This window comes from Dryobates pubescens, chromosome Z (assembly GCF_014839835.1).
Source record: "Dryobates pubescens isolate bDryPub1 chromosome Z, bDryPub1.pri, whole genome shotgun sequence".
Classification (NCBI taxonomy): domain Eukaryota; kingdom Metazoa; phylum Chordata; class Aves; order Piciformes; family Picidae; genus Dryobates; species Dryobates pubescens.
Window position 1 is genome coordinate 135,022,213 of NC_071657.1, and position 26,578 is coordinate 135,048,790.

Here is a 26,578-nt window from a genome sequence, read left to right on the forward strand (position 1 = left end):
TTTCAAGTAGATAACAGAAGCAAATAGTGCATTTCATAAGTGATAATAAGAGGGAAAAGATCATAGTGTGACAAGGCAAACTCATTAGAACTGAGAATAATGACAACAAATGAACTAGACTTGAAGAACAAACAAGAACAAGTTGCCCAGGGAGGTGGTGGAGGCCTCATCCCTGGAGGTTTTTAAGGCCAGGCTGGATGTGGTTCTGAGCAACCTGATGTAGTGTGAGGTGTCCCTGCCCATGGCAGGGGACTTAGAACTAGATGATCCTTGAGGTCCCTTCCAATCCTGACAATTCTGTGATTCTACAAGAAGAAAAGATGGAAAGTATGGAAAGAAGCTGGACTGGGGCAAATTGTTACTCCCTATATTGGTTTTGCAAGGATAAACTTTCTTTATACGATGATGCACTCACACTTCTTGTGGTGGTTTGAGCCTTAACTGGGACTTAAGAGCTCAGATGGGGGCAAGGCTGAGAATCCTTCCCCCGCTCCCCACCTCCTCCTTCCCAACAGAGAGGGAGAAAAAAGAAAGGGAAGGAGCAAATCCACCAAGAAATAATTTGGAGTCAGCTTGGAAGTAGAAATGTAAAGAATTTTCTTTAAACAATATATATTTGTGTGTGTGTGTGTGTGTGTGTGTGTATAAATATAACAGGTAAGGTCCACAAGGGCAAGGAACAAGGATAGATGGAAGGGAAGAAAAAAACCCCAAGAATACAAAACCAGTTTCTCTGAAGAGGCACAGAGGCAGCAGGGAGAAGGATCAGGTCCAACCACGTGGCATAAGAGCAGGAAGCCACCAGTAGTCCTTGTCCAAGCAAAGGCAGAGCCCAAGACAGCTAATGGCTGCAGCATCCTCCCTTCTATAGCCTTGTTGGGCAGGGAGGGGAGTGGAACAGACTAATTTAGTTTCCCAGGGGAAAAACCCTCTGCAGGGAGGGCAGTGCTCTTGCAAGCCCTCCCCCCACTGCTTCCAGGATGGGTGTTAACCCATCACACTTGTAAAGACAGCATCTTTAATATTTAACTCACACAGGGCAATCTGGAGGTCTGTGTGACAGTGGTGTAGACTTTTGACCAAATTTCACTCATGTGTATGAATAACAAAGGGACACAAACAAAATTTTGACACAGGTTTTTGGTCCCCCTGCTGCTTCTCAGTCTTTAACATTCAATCTGACAAGGGCAAGTACCTTGGGTAACATCAGCCTTCACACTAGAAAGGCCTTCAAGAGATACTTGAACACATTGAGAGAGATCCATGAGTGACTGTCCATCTACACCTTTATGAATCTGCCTAGGAGTGCTCAAGAAGCCTGCAGTGACAGAATGAGGGGCAATGGCTTCAAATTAGACAAGAGCAGATTTAGATTGGATGTTAAGAAGCTATTTACCACGAGCATAGTGGAACACTGGAACAGGTTGCCCAGGGAGGTAGTTGAGGCACCATCCTTGCAGATATTCAAGGTGAGGCTCGAGAGGGCTCTGGGCAACTTGGTCTAGTGGAGGATGTCCCTGATGACTGCAGGGGGGGTTGGGCTACATGACCTTTGGGGGTCCTTCCCAACCCAGATCATTCTATGATTCTATAAGATGTGTTTGCACAACCCCACCTAGGTAGATCTCAAACAAGTGTTGTGTCCATTTACTTGAACACAGAGTGTATCATGCAGTGGTTTCTGAGGTAATGTGAGCTACTGTGTTCTTACATTACAAACCAAAAACAAGTAGACTTTTAAGTGCCACTAGATCTGGAATGGTTGTGCTCATGTTCTGAACTGCTAGGACACAAACCAGGCACCAAAGAGAGCAACATGCAACCTCCTCAGAAATAAAGCACTTCTCAATAAACACAGGACAGCAAAAGTAGTCAAGACCAACAAGGTAAAAGAAGAGCAAGGTTAAGCAACCTTTTTTATTGTTCCTCTCCCAACACATAATATATAGATCCAGATAAGATAACTAGAGATGTCTGCAGCCAAAGCAGATGAGAGGGGAGAAAAAATACACTTTTAGAGACTGTCTTGTCTCTTTTGTACCTCATACATTAGAAAGAGAAAACTTTGTTGACCAGATTTTTCAGTAACTTTAAAGTGAGCCCATTTCTGGCATGAAAGGCCCTTCAGCAAAGGTTCCTAAACTAAAATGTCTCTTATTTATCCGACCTCCAGCTAATTCCCCTGAAGTGTGCATCCTTCTTGTTAAGTCTCATTTATCAGCATTGTAACAGCACTACACAGCCATCCCAAGACATCTTTAATTACACTAGACACTGAATTTAGGTGACAGAATCGTGTGCTAGAGATTGTACTAGGATGATCAGAGGGCTGGAGCTCCTCTGCTATGAGGACAGACTGAGGGAGTTGGGGCTGTTCAGTCTGGAGAAGAGAAGGCTCTGAGGAGACCTAATTGTGGCCTTCCAGTATCTTAAGGGGGCTACAAGAAAGCTAGGAAGGGACTTTTTAGGGTGTCAGATGGAGGACTAGGGGGAATGGAACAAAACTAGAAATGGGTAGATTGAGATTGGCTGTTAGGAAGAAGTTCTTTACCACGAGGGTGGTGAGACACTGGCACAGGTTGCCCAGGGAGGTGGTGGAAGCCTCATCCCTGGAGGTTTTGAAGGCCAGGCTGGATGTGGCTCTGAGCAGCCTGATGTAGTGTGAGGTGTCCCTGCCCATGGCAGGGTGGTTGGAACTAGCTGATCCTTTATGTCCTTTCCAACCCTGACAATTCTATGATTCTACTACTTGTTTAGTAATATTTATTCAGATGAGTTGAAGTAAACATCTCCCTAAAGTGAAGCTACATTCATTGCCCCACTGAAGTTAAAATGCTGCCTCTTAGCTTTCATACCATCAGCAGAATATTGCTAGTTAATGAGGCTTAAATTGTCTGGGCTAAGAATGAACTGTTTCCTGAGGGCACTTAAGATGACTTAGACCACAATATGCTGCATCTGCAAGAGAAACTTGAAGCTGAAATATTGAAACTACTGAAACCCTCTACTAAAATGAATTAAAAATACTGTGCATGGCACTTTCCTGGAATAAAAAAACTTGATTTGCAGCATAATGTTGTCAAAGTCATTTTCTCTGAGAGGAAACTTAGCAATCCTGTGGTAGTTTTAATGTTAAAGCCTGGAGCTGGCGGGGCGGGGGGGAGGAATAAATTAATTAATAACAGAATCACAGAATCACCAAGGTTGGAAGAGACCTCAAAGATCATCAAGTCCAACCTGTCACCACCGTCCTCATGACTAGACCATGGCACCAAGTGCCAGGTTCAATCGCCTCTTGAGCACCTCCAAGGACGGTGACTCCACCACCTCCCTGGGCAGCACATTCCAATGGCTAACAACTCCCTCAGCCTCTCCTCACAGGGCTGTGCTCCAGACCCCTCCCCAGCTTTGTTGCCCCTCTCTGGACACATTCCAGCATCTCAACATATTTCCTAAACTGGGGGGTGCAGAACTGGACACAGGACTCAAGGTGTGTCCTAACCAGTGCTGAGTCCAGGGCAGAATGACTTCCCTGCTCCTGCTGGCCACACTATTCCTGATGCAGGCCAGGATGCCATTGGCCTTCTTGGCCACCTGGGCACACTACTGGCTCATGTTCCACCAACTATCAACCAGTACCCCCAGGTCCCTTTCTGCCTGGCTGCTCTCCAGCCACTCTGACCCCAGCCTGTAGCTCTGCACAGGGTTGTTGTGGCCAAAGTGCAGCACATGGCACTTGGATTTGTTAAATGTCATCCTGTTGGACTCTGTCCATCTGTCCAATCGGTTGAGGTCCCTCTGCAGAGCCCTTCTACCCTCTAACAGATCAACATCTGCTCCCAATTGCCCTAGAATATTGTATCAGCTGTCCTCCTCTGCAATCCAGGTGTTGCCAGTATAATTAATGGAAGATGCATGTGTGCAGAGCTTGGGCAGTTTAGGAGATACTGAACTCTTCTTTTGGCAGCAACTGTTTTGCACAATAAACAACACCTGAAGTCAATATCCTGTAATAATATTTAACACTGGACTGAATTAACAAAGCAAACAACTATAATCTGGGGGGGGTGGGGGAAGTTGTTTATTAGTATTTTGAAGATAAAGATGTGTAATTTAATCACAAAATTAGACTTGATTATGGAAATCGAATTTGGACCAGACCACCTCTAGAAGTCCCTTCCAACCTCAACCGTTCTCTGATTCAGAGCCAATCTTTCATCTAAAATCAGCTCTCAGGGAAACCTTTCAGGTTTATATAGTTGCAGCATCATGTTCTTCATTTACATATGATTAAGATAACTGCTGAAGAGTCTCAAGTAGGAGCCTCCACACCTTCTGCTGACTGCAAAAGAAACTGCTATTCCTACTGGAAAACGAGTAGGATGTCTGTTTTGTGAACACCACCATGGGTCACAAGAGAAACCATCAGACTGTGAATTCATGCAATGCACACACAGAAATCCACCTTAGTTCCTGTTCCTTCTGCCACAGTGAACAAGCTGTGCCAGGGGAGGTTTAGGCTGGATGTTAGGAAGTTCTTCACAGAAAGAGAGATTGGCCTTTGGAATGTGCTGCCCAGGGAGGTGGTGGAGTCACCATCACTGGAGGTGTTTAAGAGTCTGGATGAGGCACTTGGTGCCATGGTTTAGTTGATGAGATGGTGTTGGGTGATGGGTTGGACTTAATGGTCTCGATGGTCTTTTCTATCTCAGCTTGATTTCATTCTTTTTAGACATTCACGCCACTTTATTTTTTTCCAAACTACAGAGATCTGTTCCCCCCCATTTTAATAAGGACTTTGTAAATAAGCTCCAGTGATCTATGTTCCACAATCCCCAGGAAAACTATTTAACACTGTGGCAGAGGAGAGGAGAGGAGAGGAGAGGAGAGGAGAGGAGAGGAGAGGAAAGGAGAGGAGAGGAGAGGAGAGGAGAGGAGAGGAGAGGAGAGGAGAGGGAGAGGAGAGGAGAGGAGAGGGAGAGGAGAGGAGAGGGAGAGGAGAGGAGAGGGAGAGGAGAGGAGAGGAGAGGGAGAGGAGAGGAGAGGAGAGGGAGAGGAGAGGAGAGGGAGAGGAGAGGGAGAGGAGAGGGAGAGGAGAGGGAGAGGAGAGGGAGAGGAGAGGGAGAGGAGAGGAGAGGGAGAGGAGAGGAGAGGGAGAGGAGAGGAGAGGGAGAGGAGAGGGAGAGGAGAGGGAGAGGAGAGGGAGAGGAGAGGAGAGGTCATTGTGTTTTTAATATGGAATGCTACTGTCTCAAGCATTCTCATTGGAAATGTTGTGTGCATGATACAGACATTGCTGTATCATGCAATGAATACATTGCACGAATTACTGAAGGTGATGGTTTGATAATGTGAAACTATGAAGAATTACCACCAGGTTAGCAAGAACATGAACTTGCATTGACTGTTCTGTGATAACTGCATGGACATCTGTTCATATTGTGTGACAAAACACAGCAGCCACCTTCCCCTCTGAGGAGTAAAATATATATTTTTTTATATATATATATATATATATAATATATATATATATATTTTTATATATATATATAAATATATATATATATTTATTTATATATATATATATATATATATATATTTTCTATATCATGTAGCCAAACTATGCAAGCAAGCACTCAGCTGAACAAGCCAGTGTAGAGTGGTCTCACACCTTCATTTAGCAATGTGTTGCTGTTCATGAATTACATACAGTAGAGTACAACACAACTTTCTTGTTCAGACTACCAGACTCAAACACAGATAAGGCAGAAATGCCTTCAAGAGATGCTTGAACACATTGAGAGAGTTCCATGAGTGACTGTCCATCTGTGCCTTTGTGAATCTGCCTAGAAGTGCTTAAGAGTCATGAGGTGTTGGGTGATAGTTTGGACTTGATGATCTCTGAGGTCTTTTCCAACCTTGTTGATCCTGTGTTTCTATGATAAGAGGACTACAGTGACAGAATGAGGGGCAATGGCTTCAAACTAGAGAAGAGCAGATTTAGATTGCATGTTAGGAAGAAGCTCTTTACCACAAGGGTAGTGGAACACTGGAACAGATTGCCCAGGGAGATAGTTGGGGCACCATCCTTGCAGATATTCAAGGTGAGGCTCGAGAGGGCTCTGGGCAACCTGATTTAGCGGAGAACGTCCCTAATGACTGCAGGGGGAATTGGGCTAGATGACCTTTGGGGGTCCTTCCCAACCCAGACCATTCTATGATTCTATAAGATGTGTTTGCACACCCCCACCTAGGTAGATCTCAAACAAGTGTTGTGTCCATTTACTTGAACACAGAGTGTATCATGCAGTGGTTTCTGAGGCAATGTGAGCTACTGTGTTCTTACATTACAAACCAAAAACAAGTAGACTTTTAAGTGCCACTGGATCTGGAATGGTTGTGCTCATGTTCTGAACTGCTGGGACACAAATCAGGCACCAAAGAGAACAACATGCAACCTCCTCAGAAGTAAAGCACTTTTAGATGGGTAGATGACACTCAAGGCCCTTGAGTAAAAGCTCTTCACACTCAGCCAATGCAGAGCATGGCAAAACAAAGATCACACAGAATATAAGTATATTCCTAAGGCTAGCAAAGGCTCTGTTATCTAATGAATCATAGAATTATAGAATTGTTAGCATTGGAAGGGACATCAAGGATCATCTAGTTCCATCCCTCCTGCCATGGGCAGGGACACCTCACACTAGAGCAGGTTGCTCAGAGCCACAGCCAGCCTGGACTTAAAAACCTCCAGGGATGAGGCTTCCATCACCTCCCTGGGCAACCTGTGCCACCCTCACCACCCACATGAGGAAGAATTTCTTCCTAACATCCAATCTGAACCTACCCACTTCTAGTTTTGTTCCATTACCCCCAGTCCTATCACTACCTGACACCCTAAAAAGTTCCTCCCCAGCTTTCTTGTAGCCCCCCTTCAGATTAGTTCTCCTTGGAGCCTTCTCTTCTCCAGACTGAAGAACCCCAGCTCCCTCAGTCTGTCCTCATAGGAGAGGTGCTCCAGCCCTCTAATCATGAACTAGAAGAGCAGCAGGATACCAACAGTACCACAGAGATCCATGAGATTTTTCCTTTGTGTGCTGCTTGCTGCTGCTTCTTCTTCCTTTTCTTTTTTTTTTTTTTTTTAATGATGTGGTAAAAATAATGGGAAGCTAGAAACAATGGCTTCATAATAAAAGTATTCAGTGTACTGAAAGAAGCAAGCAGAAAAACAATAGCAGAGAGCAAGGCAAGGCAGTGAACCAAAGGAATGGAGAACACAGCCAGAAGATTACGATCTCGCATATCTAAGGCATCTTACCATATGCCTTACTATAGACTAATAAAGGACTGAAAAAGAAAATAAAAATATCAGAGTATCACAGTGTCACAGCTCATGAGAGGTTGGAAGGGACCTCCAGAAATCATCGAGCTCAACCCCCCCTGCCAAAGCAGGATCACCCAGGGTAGCCCACACAGGAATGCATCCAGGAGGGTTTGGAAAGTCTCCAGAGAAGGAGACTCCACAACCTCTCTGGGCAGCCTGCTCCAGTGCTCTGTCACCCTCACTGTAGAGAAGTTTCTCCTCATGTTGAAGTGAAAATTAACTGAACTAGTACTACCTTTCCTGAGAGCTATCTTGTCTCTCTGCCTCTCTCTCCCAGACACACACATTCAATTCCTATGGCTTCATGCAACCCACCACACAAGACATATAGTTTATGCCTTATGTCACCCAAATGTGCAAGACTAGAGTTGTTCAGACAGTTGTGTCTGTGAACACAAATATTCCAGAATGGAAATCCTGATCTTATTGCAGGCAAATTGCTTCATTCCTGTCAGTCTCAATGGGTCGAAACTTCATCCGGAATTCATCTATGGACCTAATGGTTCAAACCCCCACATAATTTTATGTGCAGGGAAGACTTAGCTGCCCAAGCATATTGCCTGCCACTCCCAGTACAGAATTTATGCAGAACTCTGCAGCTTCCAAGATTCTTCAAATACTTGTATTGTTAAACTGGGTGTCAGAATTGTTGTTCACAGTGGCAGGACTTGTTGACAAGTCTAAAGTTAAACACAGGAGAGCCTCTATGCATCTTCTATGTACGTGTCTAATGATGGAAGAAAAGGCAAATGCAGAACCAAAGTTTCCCTTGGTCTTTACCATACCTGAGGGTAGCTGTCAGTCCTTGGAAGAACAGATATATCATAGGTGGCAGCAAAATGGCTCTTAGCTTGCTGGATCTGACCGTAGCGTTCTCTCTTCCTCCATTTTGCTCTTCGATTCTGGAACCAAACCTATAGCAGATGATGAAATACACATCAAGGTAAACTCACTTACATATTGTGCAAAGACTTCTAGGAAGAAAAAAAAAATCCAATAAATAAAAAAGCAACACATTTTGGACAGTAGTTTTGAAAATTTTAGTTTATAAAGACAAGGAAATTCTCCACCTGAGGACTGCAGTTTCAATCTTCTCAAGGTCAGACCTGCTTAAGTCGTTCCTGGCTGGTTTAGAGGTATACCTGGTTAATTCTAGATATTATTTTCTTTCTAGTGTCTTATAAGAAAAGAAGCACTGACAAGCAGTGCTAATTTTGGCAGAATTCAGTTGTGTAGAGGAAAATCAGCAGGCAGTAGCGAGTCAGATGATAAACAAGCTTTCTCTTAGCTTCACATGCCCACTGACTTTCTACGACTGCCTGTGATCTGCTTCCTAGAGGTACACATAATCTTTACCAAGCGCAGTAATGGAAAGGCAGGAAAAGCTGGCACCAGGACAGTAGCCTGCACTGTAGGAAAAGTTTCTAGAAGGAAGGCTACCAGGGCAAGAAAATAATGGGAAAAAAATTATGAACTCCCAGTTTTAAAATGACTGTGACACTGTTCTCACATTGGTGTGAGGGGATCCCTGTTTCTGACAATAGAAAACTAAAGAATGGCACATTATGTTTAGACTATGAGGTAATTTAAACCTGAACCAATGCATTCTTGTCAGCCAAAAGTTATTTTCTTTCCACTTCAATAAACTTGGACCGCTCTGTAATATTCTGAGGGACAGATGTTATCTCAGAACCTATTATATTTGTGTTTCTTGCTGTGATTGATATCTGTCATTGTCCTGTGATCTCCAAAATATTGTTTTTTTTCCTTCAAGCAGTTCAGTTTGGACTGGCTAAGACTCATCCTGATGAATTTGAGAGATAGCTAAGAAAAGCAACTTTTCCTGCAGAAAAGCAATATTATCCAGCCAAGTCTGTATTTTTCAGCTCTGACACTTTCATTCCTGTACTTTTAAAGAAGTCACACTGCTAACAGAACAGATATTATTATTATTGTTGTTATTGTCGTTATTGATGATGTTATTATCATTATCATTATCATTATTAAAATAATGTCATTGGTTAATCTTCCTGCTCAATGGTCCATGAATCCATTTGGAGATGGAGATACAGATGTACATATAGAGATAGATAGGTAGATATATGATATATATGATACATAGATATAGATGATATAGATAGATATAGAAATAGAGAGAGGTAGAGGTAGAGGTAGAGGGATAGAGGCAGAGATAGAGATAGAGACAGAGATATGATAGAAGTAGAGATAGAGATAGAGATAGAGATAGAGATAGAGATAGAGATAGAGATAGAGATAGAGATATGATAGAGGTAGAGATAGAGATAGAGATAGAGATAGAGATAGAGATAGACATAGACATAGACATAGACATAGACATAGAGATGATAGAGATAGATGTAATATACAGAGAGAGAAAAAGAAACAGAGAGACAGAGAGACAAAGAGAGAGACAGAGAGACAAAGAGAAAGAGAGAGAGACTCTGCCTGTGATCCATTTTGAGGCTTATTTGATGATGCCTGATGGTGGCAAGTTTAAAACAACAAGAGTTTATAATCCAGTTTTTGCCTCAATCTTTAGAGAGGCCAAGTGTCCTTTTATGATGCTTAAACAGACAGGACATAATCTTGCCCCTTTTAATTCCCAAGAACTCGCTGCAAATTTAATATATGTGATCTTTTCAAAAGGTACTCAGCAACCAAAGCAACGTCCATGCATATATCTGTTGAACAAATATTGTTGGGGACCTTATTGACAAATTTATATTACTTATGATGCCTAAAGTTCAGGGGGGAGGGGGGAGAAATAAAAATAAAAGGAAAGAAAAAATCAAAAAAGGAAAAGTAAATTCTCCTTTCTCCACAGGAGGCATCAAGAATGCACTAAGGGAGTAATGAGCCATGAGTCTCATTGGAAAAAAGACCTTGACAATCTCCTTAAAATGGGTGCCAATTACTTCACTGACATGCAGCAAGGAAGGGAACAACTTAGATAAATTAGGTTCGGGTTGGCTGTCTCTGAGTGTGTGCCAGACAGATACGAAACGGGATGTTGATGAAATGGCGGTGAAGGGGAATGTGGGTAAGGCATCCAGCTGATCGCTCTGCTAAACTAAATCAAACAATTTGCTTGAATTTATAGTGACTGCACCAAAAAAAAAAAAAACAAAAAGGCACACTTCCTTTTTTTTTTCCCCCTTCCTTTGACAGTCCCCCAAAATGGTTCTGTTTACATCACTTTACTAGAAACTGGCTCTTGGCAGAGATAAAGTAACCATTTGCCTCCACAAAGCAATGTAAAAATCTGCTGCTTGTTATCCTCAAACTGCCAGATGCTTGCCCCTAATGATGTAAGGCCTTTTAAATTACTTAATCTTGTGATGGAATCCTGTTGCTACTCTGGATAAAAATGATCACCATTTCCTTTCATATTTAGCATATGGGGGGGGTGGGGGGAGGAGGAAAGAAAATAAGCAAAGATCAATTATCTTTGAAGAAAGGAAGAACATATTTAAATAAAATAGAAATAGGTATCCTGCATGTTGAAATAAACTAGAAATAGGTGTTCTGTGAAAATCTGCTGCATAGGTGTCCTCTAAAAATGAGGGGGGGGAAATGGTAACAATTTATGTAACATATTTTAGACCAATTTTCTCCCCCACATTTTGACAATGGATTCTCGGTGTAGTTCTTTATGCCAGAATGATGCAATTGTAAAGATAATTTTTATCATTATGCAAGTTTGTTTGTTTGGTTTGGTTTTTTTTTATTCCCCAGGCCAGGCTAAATCCTAATGAATGGAACTCATGCAGGGAGAACTGTACCGGATTCAGAGGGAGAGGGATTGCATAGAGCCCGAAGAGTTCAAAGCCGCCGAACTAAATACCATCAGCATCACTGATAGCCTATCAGCGTAACCGGCCCACAAGTTTGGACTCTGTTTTCTGATGACAAGAGTGGATATGCTGCCTGGTTGAACAGACACGAAAAGAACACTTCTTTCATACGATGAATTAGCTGAGTTTGTTTCTGAAAGTAATTCTGGCGTAGTTTGGGTTGCACGCAGCGCGCCCTGACATCTATTCCTTTCTCTGCATCTGTGAGCGTGTGTTTAATTACAAGTTGTGAAGTTGTTATCATATTCACGTTACTAAATGAGAAAAATCTTTTTTAAAAACGACACAAATTCATCCCCAGTCTGTCAGAGTCAACAAGACTGTGATTCTCTGAACTGCAACGCTGAGCGTTGCCAGAACGGGAAGGTCTCGAAAATTAGGACAAACTCACAAAATGCAGCGCCCAGCCTTTTTGAAAGGGAAGATCTTTAAACAGAGGAAGGGCTCCATTTCCTGGATTGTTATCTTCTTTTCTCACCCTTACACATCCAAACCCATAAATTTGGTTGATTGCTGTACTAGCATACACTGAATAAATCAACTTTGCAGGCAGCGAAGGTACTCAAACGCTGCACTAATTGGTCAGCAGCATGTCCAGTTCCAACAATTAGAACACCATTCTGCATCAGTTGTGCAAGCTTAAAAACACAGCAAACATATATTCCAAGTTTTGTGATTTTTTTTGAGCTTCATGCAACAGAGATTAGAAGACTACCTGCTTGCTCTACACAGACAGAAAGAAATATATGTGTATTTGTGGCTCTATATATATATGTGTGCATATATGTATATATATGTGTGTGTGTGTGTATATATATGTGTGTATGTGTATATATGTGTGTATGTGTATATATATGTGTGTATGTGTATATATGTGTGTATGTGTATATATGTGTGTGTATATGTGTGTGTGTATATATATGTGTGGAGATTCTTTGACAGGAACAAGAAATTTGTAGGATTGGGGGGTGGGGGGAGGTATATAATTGTACTTTTCATGCTGTAACCCACAGAGAATCCTCTGCACCCAAGTTCTGCACCCTCACCAGTCTGAACTGCATGCAGCACATCTCTTTAATGGGATCTTTATATGTAACACTTGAGGTATTCACTGCCTGCATTTCTCACTATAAAACAGAACTACTAGAGACCGAGGCTGATTTACTATTGATAGTGGGGTTTTTTTATCCTCATCCTTTAAACAAGTTTCTAGAGCAGCAACACAGGCTATTTTAAAAAAATAAATAACAAGTGATTTTAGTGCTGCAGCATAACAGCTCGTATCCATAAAGAAATAAAGCAAAAAGAGCTATTTACTCTGCTTTATGGGCTTTTGTACAACCCCCAAGAGCGTCATTTAGCAGTTCCTACAATGCACAACTTGTCATGGAAATGATGAAATTAGGTTCCTTACCTGGACTCTGGCCTCAGTGAGCTCTGTTCTCAGAGCTAGCTGTTCTCTTACGTAGACATCAGGGTAGTGAGTTTTCTGGAATACTTTCTCCAGTTCCTCCAGCTGCAAACTGGTGAAAGTTGTTCGGTGTCTCCTCTTCTTACTACTGGAGACGTTGCTGTCGCACTTATCGCCAAGTTCATCCAGCTCCCCCTTCTCCTGCATCCCTTTCACGGGAGACATCCTGAGGTTGTTGCAATTGTCCATGGGCCTGCTGAGCTCTGTGTGAAGAGGCTGTCCTTCCACTTTAGTAATCCCATAGTTCACTGTACACAAGGTGGGGAAGAGAGATTACGGGTGAAAAGGGGAGGCTTTAAAAGTGGAGGCTTTAAATTCAAGCGTTCTTCTAAAAGGGCTTCACAAGGAGCCAGGTTCTATGCGGCTGCATATTTCTATACCAGGTCTTGGAAGAGGAGTTTATAATATTAAAATTAAGACAGAGTGGAAGTGCTAAATCCCACTGAATTTTAACTGAGAGTCATATCTGAAAATACCATGTAAAACCTTTCAGTGTAAGGAGACTGCCTGGAAGTAGCAGAGTATTTTTATTCTGCTACTATAAGTAGCTAATAATCCATGAAATCAGCTTCAACGAGAGTTGCCCAGATAAGGAATCTTATCCCAAAACCAGATTTTCATATAACTGGCATAAAGCTATGGACAAATGTGCCTTTAAACTTGGAAGCAGATGTAAAAAATACCACCACCACCCCCCCCCAAACCCCCACACAACTGTATTTGTCTGAAAGCACAAAACAACTGTGAATTACGGAGCTGTAAACTGGCAAACCAAGAAGCAAATGAAACTGAAAATTAACTTCACTTCACAAACTCAATGGATTCCATACACCTTCCCTGAGATTTGTAAAGTGGAGTTGTTTCCAATTAGGTTTGTTATGGTTACGAAATGCAGAGAGTTTCTGCAAAACGTTAACTTATTAGAACAGATCGGTTGGTGTAGTTTGTAAAGAGGACTGCAGGAACTATTTGTCCTCAGGTAAAATCTGAGTGGCAGAGAAAAGAAAGATTCCTCTGTAGCTTCTTAATAAGAAATGCGAACATTTCCTGTGTTTTCTGTTTTCACAAATCACTGGAAAAGCCGTGCAATAAGTTACAGGATTCACAAAAATGGTTTTGCTTTTTTTTTCCTTTTCTTTTTTAATTCTCTCTCTTTTTTTTTTTCTTCCCCGCCTCTCTTCTCAGAAACAGGCAAAAAAAAAAACGTTTAAACGTCTATTGAAATTAAAATCTGCAAGGGTGACTGTAACCTACGATAAGAAGCTTGCTTTGGGACTTTCTCACATTCTCAGCAATTTCTTTTCTTTCAGCCCGAGCTGATTTTAACCAAATACGATGTTTAGATACTCGCCGTCAACACATACATAGATAGGAAACGACCCAACGCCCCCAAGGCACACATTAAATGAGCTATGAAAGAAAAACTTCGATGTATAAATCAATTTAATATTTTTTTTTCTGTGGGTCGGTTGGGCTTTTTAAGTCGCACTTGCAGAACTCTGTTGTTATTTCTTACAAACTTTCTCATATTAAAAAGAAAAGGGGGGGGGGGGGGAAACACTTCCATATCTACGTGAAGTTAAAAAGGGGGGAAAGAAAATGTAAGATACTGTTAGTCTCATTATTACAGGTGATCTTAACCACTTTTTCCCACTCTGCTAGCAAAAAAATTTAATAATAATAATAATAATAATAATAATAATAATAATAATAATAATAATAATATGGGGTTTGCATCCTGTTGGAATAATAGAGAAAAATTTACATGCTCCAAAAATAAAACCTTCCACATTCTCCTTGCCGATCAGCTGGGGGTGGGAGGACGGGAGGGGAGGAAATGAATAAAAATATTTAACGTTGTTTGAATTACTGAAGTCGTTCTCGGTTATACGGAGAATGAAGAATCGTGATTACACATTATTCAGTAAAGCCGAAAAAAAACCCCAAAACCCAAACAAACCCCAAAACGCTATCCTCGGAGCGTTATCTGAAAGAACCCAACATGCCCAAGTGACCTTCCGTTCCTCGCCGGCCGAGAGCCGTACATGCCCGGCTGTGCCGTCGCCACCGGCACCCCGCGGCCGGACTTTCTGAGGGGTTTACAGGGTGAAAACACCGCAGAGGGTGTGGGGGACGACACACGCCGGCCCCGAGCTTCGGCGACACAGGGGGCGGCCGGGGAGCGACCGGTAGCGGGCCCCGTCGGCAGCCGCCGCGGCTCCTCCTCGCCCATTTTCTTCCACGCCGGCCCTATCGGGCCCCCGGGCGCCCCCGGGCCGGGCGGGCTGTTCCTGCGTGCTCGGAGCTGCGCTTTCCGCTCACCCCCGCTGCTGCCGGGGCTAGCGCTGGCCCGGAATGGCAGGGAAAGCAGCAGCCGGAGAGGCAGCGCTAAAAGGAAAAGAATGTATCGAAGTAGGAGATCGCCCTTCCCGGTTATTATCATTGCTATAATTATTATTTATCAATTATTGTTCACTGCCTGGCAATCCCTCGCATGCCAGCACCCAGAGGCTGCGCAGCTGCCTTTGGTCTCCCCAGGGCAGGAGAAGCTCTGGCCCCTCCTGCGCATCTCCCGGGCGGGCAAAGCGCAAGAGCGGGAATAGCCATGGGACGGCGACTCACCGTTATTGTCCTGGCAGGGTGATGTCCTCTCCAGCCTCACATGATGCTCAGCCCTTTGCAAAGGGTTGAAGGCCTGCACGCATTTGCTGCCTGACGTTTTGCTATAAAAGGACTCATTGTCCAAAGTTTCCATAACGTGCTCCAAAGTGCCTCCTGCTCCCATGTAAAAGTCACTGTTCTTGCTCGGCTGGCTCTTCAGGGCAAACTTCTCGCTCAGAAAATCCATAATCATCTAAGGCTGCTTGAGAGCCTCTTCCCTAGACAGAGGCTGGACTGTGAACAGGCGAGGGAGGGAGAATGGGTGAGTAGATGGGAGGGAAGGAAGGAGGGAGGGGAAGACGTTCGGAGCTCAGGGAGCTGTTTTGCCTCCCAGCCTTTGATTTGTCTTGTCTTGAAAGGGGGAACCCAAAGTTGCTCTTATATCTTGAAGCTCAGCAGGGCTCCTTATGCAACCTCCCATTTCTAATGAATATGAAAATAGGCGAGCAGTGTAACTCCACCCCAGGTCCCTCAAGACCTAATCCCAACACAGGAGGGAGTTCCAGGCCCATTTTCGACAGACAGATTCGTTTCAGACAGACACACACACAGAGACATGCGAGAAGGGTGAAGTGAGACAGGGAGGGAAGGAAACAAGGACACATGAAAAGGGCATTTCCCCTCTGCAACCTATTCACATTTCTCCAGGGATACTGGAAAGAGGGTAATCCCTTGCTTCCCCCTCTCCCTCCCCTCCAGCTCCCTGATAAGTGTAGAGCAAGAAAATTCCAGGGGCACATACTCTCAAGTAAAAGATCTTCTTTAATCAGTTTGACTAATACCTTCATAGCTGCAGTCCTGATCTCTGAAGCTGTGAAATTAAGAACTGGTGTTCCTTCTTTATTAAACAGCTCAGAAGTCTGGTCCTAGAATTAAGGAGAGAATGAAAAAATTATAGGTGGCCGTTTGTGTAAAGGGAATGGAAAACAGGGGAACTTAGATCTAGAAATCTCTCACATCAGAAACCCAGCCTAAAAGAGATTTTGGCTGCAATTGAGCAGACCTCCAGTCTGCCTCCGTGCATGTGTGCAAAGCGGTTAAAAAATGGGTCCTTTATTTTAAATCTCCTGAAATATTATCGCTAGCCACTTGAAAATGAAATGCAATTTCTAAGCGAAAGTATTAAAACATATTCTCAGGTAATAAAAAGAAAGCGAAATGAGCCATGCCTGCATGCATTCCTATGGATATTGGAAAAGCGGGTGGTTTTTCACCCAAAGTGTGAGCTTTGAAGTGCTGAATTCCTTGGTCATTTCACACATAGACAGGATTTAAAACACAGGCAAGGGAGAGATAGGGAACTCTTTGGGAAAGGCCCACGTTGTGGAAAAGAGCTGCTCCCTGCTTCCTGGTGAAAGGATCGCTCATTGGAGTAAAGCAAAACTGAGTCCTGCAATCGCTTCAAATGAGTACTTCAGCTTCGTGGGCCCGAGCTTGCCTGTTAAATTAAGGCTGTTTTAGAAGTCAGTTCAGAAGGTTCTTCCCGCATGTAGGGGCAAAAGAAATGAAGCTTTAATGAGCATTTGAAGTACACGTAACGGCCAGCCAGGGCTGCTGAACATCCTAGAAAACTTTCCTGTGAACTCAGCCAAATGTGAAAAGAAGGCCAGTTCAGATCCAACGTATTTCCCGGCGAGCAGCTCCCCTCCTTCTTCAGCTGTTCTCTAGTTTGACATTTTCCCAGAGAAAGCTAAGTGAGGGATACTTGCTTCAGCCACAACCGAGTAGCTCCAGCCGTCACCCGACACACGCACGACCTGCCCTTCCCTGCCATCCCTCAAAGCAGCGCTGCCACCTTTGCACCTCCAGCCCGTTTTCCAGCGTTACCTGCTTCTGACATCGGCCTGGAGCTGCGGGAGGCGCGGCACCCGGGAAGGCTGCCCGGCCGGCCCCCGCTGCTTCCCAGGGCCGGTCCCGCCGGGAGAGAGGGCAAAAGTGGCGCTCGGGTGTTTTATGGGAAGGGAATTATCTTTTTTTCGCCTGTGGCGAGGGAGAGGTGGAAATGGTTCCTCTAAGCTCCCGGGAGTAAGGGAAGACGGAAGAGGAAAAGGAGAAGGGAAAGGGGCGCGGAGGACGAGAGGTGCTCGTGGTGCGCAGCCAAAAGGGTCAGACCGCTGCTTCACCCGAGAGAGGGGCAGCACCCTGCCCCCTGGAGCCTCTCCAGCCCCTGGATTTTTGTTGAAGAAGCGGCACGTTGCACCTTTTGGAGCAAACGCCTTCTCCAGAAGCGGGGAAATAGATCGTGTCCCAGCTCCCTGACGCCGGCATCTCCGTGTGCTGGCGTTTCGGCAGCTTGTTTATAACTATGCCTTAAAAGCACTAAATGCCTTGGGGGAGCGAAAAGAGAGAGAAAGGAAGGGGGGAGGGAAAAAAAAAAAAGGCCTCTCGGTGTCTTTTAAATGAAAGACACATGCAACGTTGTTGTGCAGCCTGCAATCCACTTTTATCCCAATAAATGTCCCTCTTTAAAGGCAGCTATTAAACTCCAGGGGAGCAGAGGACAAGGAGCATCTCATGTGCCCGTAAAAAAAAAAATAACAACAACACAAGAGCTCCCAGCCAAAGCAGGAGCAGCAGAGCTTTCTCTAGAGAGGCTGTAGGCAGCGCGGGTGCCCGCCCGCGGGGACACGCGTGTCCTGCCGGCGGCAAGGAGCCGCCTCTGCGGCGACGGTTCTGGCTCCCCGCCGGGCGGCCCCGGGCGGCCGCGCACCCCGACAGCGCCGCGGCTCTCCTCCCGCCCTCCTTTCCCTCCCTTCCTCCCGGGAGGACCTGGCCACCCTGACCGCTGCAGCTAACCCGCTGGCCTCAGCTGAGGACCAGACTCAGGACAGGCTGCCGCGTCCCCTGTGCTCTTCCCCCCGCTCCCACCACTCCGCTGACAATAAAAGACGCCTCTCGCAGCATCTTCACCCCGGCGGTGACTCCGCTCGCTTCTCGCCCTGTCTCGTTGCAAAGCGTTGTCCGACGACGTTAGCGCCGTGATTTCTATACGAGCTGAGCTTACAGTATGTGCGTATTAACGATAGAGAGCGACGCAAATTACAACCGGATCTTAAAATCCATCTACCCCTCCTCCTCCGGAAAAATAAATAAATAAATATATAAATAAATAACTAAATAATCAGAGCGGTTACATATCACTGTTAGCTCCAGGGGCCAAATTCTGCTCTCGTTTACTTCTGTGCAACCCAGCTGACTTCAAAGGCATGGAGAGATGTAACCTAGGGGAGAATTGGCGCCACGCATGGCATTCGTTCTCCTTAAAAGCTTGAAAACTGAAAGCTGACTTCAGCGAGCTAAAACCATTTAAAAGGGGTTGGACAGATCCCAGGGGAGAAGGCGGCAAAAGGAAAAAAAAAAAAAAAGAAAGAAAAAAAAGAAAAGAAATCCTGTGATGAGGTGAGATGGCTTTGAAAAGCATCTTTCTTCGGGGACTGGCTCCCTCCGCCAGGCAGCCCGGTTATTAAGAGCTGCGTGCAGATGTGCCGCTGTGTTTCCAGAGATGGAGTATCTCCTAAACCTTCTGTGAAAGGGTGTTATGTGTGATGGAGAGACATTTCGTGGCCAGAGGTGGTGTGAAGGAGCTCGCCCCTGCGGTGCGTAGGAACTCCTGGGGGGAAGCTTGTCCCCTGCGATAAGCCGGGCGAGCACACGGCGGGGGGATGCCCGCCTCGGCACCCGCGGGTCTCTCCTGCGGGGAAGGCGGGCTACCTTCCCCCCCCCCCCTGCGCCCTCGCATTCCTCCCCTTCCTGAGATCACAAGTTACAGACCCAAGCGTAAGAATGAGGATCCTGCGAAAAAATCGCAAGCGACTCGCTGTCGAAAAGTGAACGGATTTAGGAAAAGGGAAGTGTGAGCCCAGTGCCGGACCCGCACGGTTCGAGACAGCCCGCCCTGGGCAGGGTGGCCGATACTGGGTTTTCAGCTGATGCTGCCGCTCCTGCTCTGGTTGCAGTTTCCAGCCGAAACAGTGCTACTGCATGTCTGAGGGATCTCCTCGACAGTTCTCTTCACATACTTGTGTTTAAATAAAGTGAGAACGGCATCAGTACGCGCGAGAATATTCCTTCTAAATGCCCGAGAAATCTCATCCTCCCGTCTCCCCATCTCATTTCTAACACTAGTTTTCAATTGGGGATGTCACGACACAGAGAAGATACCTTTTTTTAAAAAAATATATTTTAAAATCTATTTCACACGAACAGTCCTCTTCCCTCCAGAAAAGTTACGACACGAAGTGTACTTAAAGAGTGAATGAGAAGAAATCGGCTCTACCTGGGACTAGGCTAAACGAATTTGGTGTGTAGTATTCGCTTGCTCACACATACGCACCCTGCAATTATCTGGGAAGATGGAATGGGACGCTATGAAGATGAGAGTTGGGTGTTCCCGTGGGGGAATGTCCCCCGCAGTGAGGGTCGGCTGAGGGCTGGAAGTAGGGCAAGAAGGGTAGCCACAGCCGCGAGGGGAAGGAGGGACTGTGAAATACGAAGATAACTGGTTATCTCGAAAAGCAGGTGCTCAAATGGTTCGAGATTTTCATAAGCCTTCCGTTTTAATTACCGAGCTGGTCATCTCATGTTCAGACCCAGAGAATTTATTGCATTAGGTCGGTTGAGGAGTTAGGCTGCAGAGAGACCCTCTGACTGACGAGCGCCCGATCTCCTTCGTTCGACGCTGGGAGGGACAGATCTGACCTGTGGAAGGCGAAAGAAGGTATAAAAAGACACCCGCGACTCGCTCCACATCTCCCTCCCAGCGGAATGTGGCAAACTGCAAATTACAGATTCAAAATCGAGCTTGGCTGAGTTATAATTTTCCAGACATCCTGTTTGTGAGAAGAATCATGTGAAGTATTCTTACTGCCAGGAAAAAAAAAAAAAACAGGGGGGAAGAAAAAAAAACCCACCCAACCAAACCCAAAAGGCACTGCATCTCAATGAACACTGAAAGAAATCGAGGTTTGGAGGCTGTTAAAATACTTTTTCTTTCTTTCTTTTTAAAAGTATGTTAAGCATCACTACCCAAATGCCTCAAGGAGTGTGTGTGCTTCGCGGCTCTGCAGCCCAGCTGCAAAAAGGTCCCGATCCGAGCCCCGTTTAACGAACTTTCTTGCTAAAGGGCAGGTTTTTTGTTCACCTAAGAAAACAAACAAAAATCGGTTCTGGTGTAGGTGGGTAGCCTTCAGATTTTACGCTCGGAAGGGAAGTGTTTAATTGACATTGTCTGGGGTGACTTTACGGGAAAAAAAAAAAAAAGAATCCCAAAACCAATAAAAACAAAACACCAAAAAACAACAACAACAACAACCAAAAAACCTGGGATCGATCTTTTCAGAGTTAAGTGAAAGAGCAGGAACAAATCGACTACTCTTCTGCTTGGTAATTGAACGTTAATTCTGCGTGGGCGGAGGAGACCGCCGAGCCCCGCTTACCTCGCACAGAGAAGGTGATGTGTCGTTTCTCATTATGCCGGGCCCGAGCCTGGAGCCTTTCCCAGCCAGACTCGAGGTTCAGACGCTCCCAGACTTTGTCCACAAACAGCCAACTAACGACAGCAACTATTTCACGGTTCCAGCAGTTTGGCACTGTGACAGTACCTCAGCTGTTTGGGAGGTTTCCTGTATGACACCTGCACAGACAAAATGAAGATTTCATGTCCCTCAAAGGCATATTCAGGAGCAAGACAAGCAACTGCTGAACGGGAAGGTTCCCTCGTCTCTCTCCGCCTGTTAGGAAAGCGGTATTGCTGTCTGAGATGCACGAACCTCCACAGTTTTCGTCTTGCAACACGTAATTACTCTTCTTAGACCGTCTAACGTTTCTTTCAACACAAAATGGAACGAGATAATATTTAGTGTGTGGATTTAATCGTAGCCCCGTAGGAAATCTCAGCAGAGATGCTCTATGAAAGCATTAATCTCTTATCTTGATCTAGTTCAAATTGTAATGAATCCCACTTACATATGTGCTATAAAAACAAATCCTACAAGAATTTAATCTATGCTTTATCGGGCTGCTATTGTAGCTCTTTCTCAAGTTTAGAAAGGATTTGAAAGTTGGGCCGTGGGACTAGAGCCCCGTGCACTCTGGCACTATCGGGTGGAAGTGATCTGCTCCTATACATGCTGCTCGGATCCGACTTTTCTGCTCCGCACTTCGAATAAGAGTAGGATCCGGCTTTCCACTCGGGATCGTCGGAAAGGCAGGCACAGCCTTTCTCCGCCTGCAGCCGGAGATGGGCACGGCTGCTGGGGGAGACGTCTGTCCCATCCGTCCTTCCGAGGGGACAAACCTGCTGCCAGAACTAGCCGAGTGGCTGGATCTGCTCTGTGAAAGCCAAATCCTACCCCCGCCCGCTCCATCCCGCTTTCCAACAAATTACAGAGATACACGCAAGGCAAAAAAACCCCCAACAACCAAAAACAAACAAACAAACCAAACATCGCTTTCCATATCAAAGAAATAGGCGTCTTAGGGGAAAAACTCCAAACCTGGAAAAGCTCACTACTAGGTTATGCAGTACGCTAGAGGTGAATGTTTGCTTCTCCCTCCCCAACTCCCCGGGAATTAATTTCCAAGGAAGGGGTGCTCCCCAGAGGAGCTGATTAAGAGGTTTAAGTGTGGAAGTCTAACTAAATAAAGCTATTTGTTTTGTTTAGCCTTCTTTTTTTATTTGTTTTTTTAATTCCCACTCACCCCCCGCCAACGACCCCTTCTCGTTCTATTGCGAATCAAACGAGCGCCTGCTGAGAGCACGGAGCACCAGCGCACCTCTGCAAACCGACAGAGAAAGCCTTCTCTGCCAAGTTAGGCGGTCCTGCCTGCTGGCAGTTTGATTAATATAGGGACAATTCCGAAAATATAAGGTCTACATTACCGGAGCGACCCCGAGGCTCTGAATGTATCAAGGGGCCTGGAGAGTGTGTGAGGGGCTGCCTTGTCATTCTCAGATGAATTGATTTCTTCTAAGGCATGAAATATGGCTCGACATTCTGGTTTCTAAGCACGAAGCTAAAAGAAGGTGTGAGACAGAGGGAGAGGGGGCTAAAGAAATAGATCCCTGTTTAAGTTGCGGGCACTAACAAACGGATGCATTGAGCTGCTTTTGACAGGGACTGTTGGCTTTCAAGGATATGTCTTTTGAAAGAACCGTTGCTTTCCCCCCCCCCCCCCCCTTCAATGCGATGTGTGCTAGATCCGATTAAAAACGTGTAATTCAGCGATGCTGAAAGCCACAGAGCAATTTTATTCCGCTCTTTCAGCACCCAGCTCTGTACAGTCTCAGCCTTATTTTGTCCTATATCACTTCAAACGCTAGCGAGCATTAAGGAGCATCTATCCCCGAGTCTTCTGAGTCTCTACCCTCCTTACCAGAAACGGCTAGATGAATACAGAAAAGGACTTAGTGGTTAACCGATATGCTGCTAATATTTCATCCATGGGCCTCCTCCTCCCCTTTTAAAACTTCAGCTCTTGGAAAAACAACATATTTTAAGCTTTCCACACAAATATTGATATTGGCGAATAAAGTCATCCCCCAGCCTATGGTCAGAGACAGTCTTCTTTTTGTTTCTACCCCGGGCAATCAAAATTCATCCACTGTGTTACAAATTGCTTCGGAATATTTCACTTTGCCTGACAAACATCGTACCTGTCATATGTCACCGCGAGAGAACTTTTTCCCTAGCCCGTCTGTGTGACGGCTTTTTCTAGAGGCTATCAGGCAGCGATGGGCAGTGGGGAGGGGACATGATCCCAGCAGAAAAGTCACTTATTTCTACTGCTTATTACTGCTGCTTATTCAGCACTTATTTCGGTGCTGGGGCACTGGGAAACGTTACCAAGCAATCCCGTAAAGAGGAGGTGGGGGGTGCATGAAGCCTTACCTGGCCCCCTGCTCGCAGGGCAAGAGGAACCCGAGAAGAGAAAGCGGGTCGCCCCCCTGGGCCAGTGGGCATCACAGCCAGAGCATCCCTCCAGACCAGGGACAAGTCCTTCTTGCACTGCCCTGGTCGAGTTTAACCTGGCACACGGCCGAGCTGCAACAACCTCCCGAGCCATTACCTGCAATTAGAAGCGAATTAAAACGGCATCGAGATGAAGAGCTGCATAAAACGCAGCTGTTCACGGCTGGGGATTGATGTTTTGTTTGGGGGTTTTTGTTTTCTGGGTTTTTTGATTCTGTTGTTTGTGTTTTTCAGGCAAAAGTCTCACCGAAATCAATGGGGCTGGACCCGCAACGAAAAACGAAGTCGTTGCTCGTAGAATGGGAAACGGTCACAGAGACACAGAGGTGGCTCCGTGCTCCTCCGGAGCGGGGCCGCAGCCCTGCAGCTCCCCGGCCCGACGCTGGCTCCAGCGGCACGAAGTCTCCTCGCTCGTCCCTTCGGTAGTTTTCACAGAAGCCGTAAATTAAGAATAAACTGACCACGAGAAATTACAACTTGGAGAGACTCGCCTCGCTGTGCTTTTTCCCGCGGCAAGCCTTCTTTTCTCACGTTAAGGGTATCGCCGCTTGAAGGGAAATTGCTGCAGAACGGTGTTAAATAGAGGCACATTAGGCAAGCCAGAGTCAAGCTTAAGGCTGACTTATGTTCTTGCTATGAATAACCTCTCGAACCTCGTACACGTGGTGATGGTGGCATAAAACACCCAGTTTTGACGGAACATCTCTCATCTACTGACTGGAATGTAAAAGGGAAATAAAGCTGTTTGTATTTTATTTTATTTTATTTTATTTTATTTTATTTTATTTTATTTTATTTTATTTTATTTATTTTATTTTATTTCTCCTTTTTCACAGAGTGGAGAAATCCAAGCATAGAGAATTGAGCTGACCTGAACCACAGGCATTTCTCCTTTGTGAGAATTTAAACTAAAATAGCTATAGCGATTTCTCAGGGGATAAGAAAGAAAGAAAGGATCAAAAGGAGAAAGAGAGAGAGAAAGAGAGAAAGAAAGAAAGAAAGAAAGAAAGAAAGAAAGAGAGAAAGAGAGAAAGAAAGAAAGAAAGAAAGAAAGAAAGAAAGAAAGAAAGAAAGAAAGAAAGAAAGAAAGAAAGAAAGAAAGAAAGAAAGAAAGAAAGAAAGAAAGAAAGAAAGAAAGAAAGAGAAAGAAAGAAAGAAAGAGAAAGAAAGAGAGAAAGAAAGAAAGAAAGAAAAAGAAACCCTATCTTGTACCTGTGAGTATCCATCGTGCATGTTGGTTGTGGCTCAGCCCATCGGTGGTGCTTATCTGCGTTCAGACTTGAAGCAAAACCTCACGATAAAAGAAGTGCTACCCTCTAGTTTCTTTATCTAAGGGAAATTAGCACGGAATAAAAGAACACAGTAACTCCAAATCCCAGCTATTAACAAACATTTATTTCAGTCACATCTTAACCTGGTGAAATCATTGGCATTGGCTGCTACCAATATAAGATGCTCTTACCTGCTTACTGCTAAAGAGATGGCTTTAGTCACACTGTAATTTTGCATCTACCTGGGGCTTTTGGGCTTCTTTAGTGTTAGAAGAAAAAAATCACCCAAAAAACCCCTAACCTTATTAAAGGCAATCAATCAGCTAGGAAACTAAGAAAAGGTTGTCAGCTCCCAAACAAGTCTATTATTCAAGTGAAGACAGGGAGAGGAACAAATAACAGTCCTTGGCATCTAGGTATGTGTTAATCCAGGGTGTCACCTATGTCACCGAAATAATGGAGGAAGTCAATCTATGCTCGTGAAGAATAAGCCATTTGCTCTGCAAATAACACTGTAGTTCATAATGTCATTCCTTCCAATTTCTGGTCCTTGTAAGGATGGCCAGTCTGGGGCAGTTACATGGTATTCCCACCAAAAATGTCATGGAAAACCCAGTCCCCATCCACTGGTCAGCATGGAACTTAAGGAACATCTCTCCAGTAGGGTTTTAATTGCTAACAATCCCTCAGTACTACTTTGCACCCCAAAGCTGCCTTGAGGATGGATCCAAGGGCATGTGGTCAGCACTTTCATCTCCACCCTCTACCTTGTAAAACTAATCTGCTTTTGACTGATCTTTTGTTAGCTGCAGGCCATATCTATGTCTCTTTCCCTACTCGAGACACATTTTTCTGCCTCTGTGAGAAGAATGAAGTGTCCCATTCCTACTTCACTACAGCTACATCCATGACCAGCTGGCATCCCACTTTCAGAGATCTATCTTCCCTCCCTTCCTTCCTTCCTTCCTTCCTTCCTTCCTTCCTTCCTTCCTTCCTTCCTTCCTTCCTTCCTTCCTTCCTTCCTTCCTTCCTTCCTTCCTTCCTTCCTTCCTTCCTTCCTTCCTTCCTTCCTTCCTTCCTTCCTTCCTTCCTTCCTTCCTTCCTTCCTTCCTTCCTTCCTTCCTTCCTTCCTTCCTTCCTTCCTTCCTTCCTTCCTTTCCTTCTTTCTTTCTTTCTTTCTTTCTTTCTTTCTTTCTTTCTTTCTTTCTTTCTTTCTTTCTTTCTTTCTTTCTTTCTTTCTTTCTTTCTTTCTTTCTTTCTTTCTTTCTTTCTTTCTTTCTTTCTTTCTTTCTTTCTTTCTTTCTTTCTTTCTTTCTTTCTTTCTTTCTTTCTTTCTTTCTTTCTTTCTTTCTTTCTTTCTTTCCTTCCTTCTTTCCTTCTTTCCTTCTTTCCTTCTTTCTTTCCTTCTTTCCTTCTTTCTTTCTTTCCTTCTTTCCTTCTTTCTTTCTTTCCTTCTTTCTTTCCTTTCTTTCTTTCCTTCTTCTACCTACCTATCCATGTAAACATGGATACCACACAGCTTCTAACAAGTGCTGCAGTAGTTCACTGTGAGACAAGATTTCCATTCTCTTAGACCTTATGCAATGCTGACGAAATCAGCAATGACTGTCATTTGCCTGCTTTCCACAGACTACTGGTCAAAGCTCCTATGCTTTTCACAACTCCTGTAAAAATAAAATGAGTTAATTTGCTTTTCAGTGATGACTGTAAAAGGAAATAAAAGTTTGCTGGCATGTATTTGCTGGCATTTATTCCCCCTCCCGCCTCACCCCCTCCCCCCCTTCCCCCCCCCCCCGTGCTGGTACATCTCAGCACAAGCAGCTTGGATCTCAGCTCTTTATGATATGGTTGAACTCCCTTCCTGCCTTTTTAGGGCCATGCAGTAATAGCTACTTTTCATATATGTTTTTCTCATTAAAGGACAGCATGCTGAAACACCACAGAGT

General features: G+C 44.7%; 1 protein-coding gene across 1 annotated transcript in view; it reads right to left on the reverse strand.

Moving 5' to 3' along the window:
* Positions 1 to 15,584, reverse strand: part of ALX1 (ALX homeobox 1) — a 28,105-nt gene extending 12,521 nt beyond the window's left edge. The window contains exons 1-3 of the mRNA XM_009901455.2: positions 15,353 to 15,584; positions 12,674 to 12,978; positions 8,170 to 8,298 (exon numbers count right to left, since the gene is read on the reverse strand). Coding sequence (XP_009899757.1) covers positions 8,170 to 8,298; positions 12,674 to 12,978; positions 15,353 to 15,584 — 666 coding nt within the window. The remainder of the gene's footprint in view (positions 1 to 8,169; positions 8,299 to 12,673; positions 12,979 to 15,352) is intronic.
* Between the last annotated feature and the right edge of the window lie 10,994 nt (positions 15,585 to 26,578).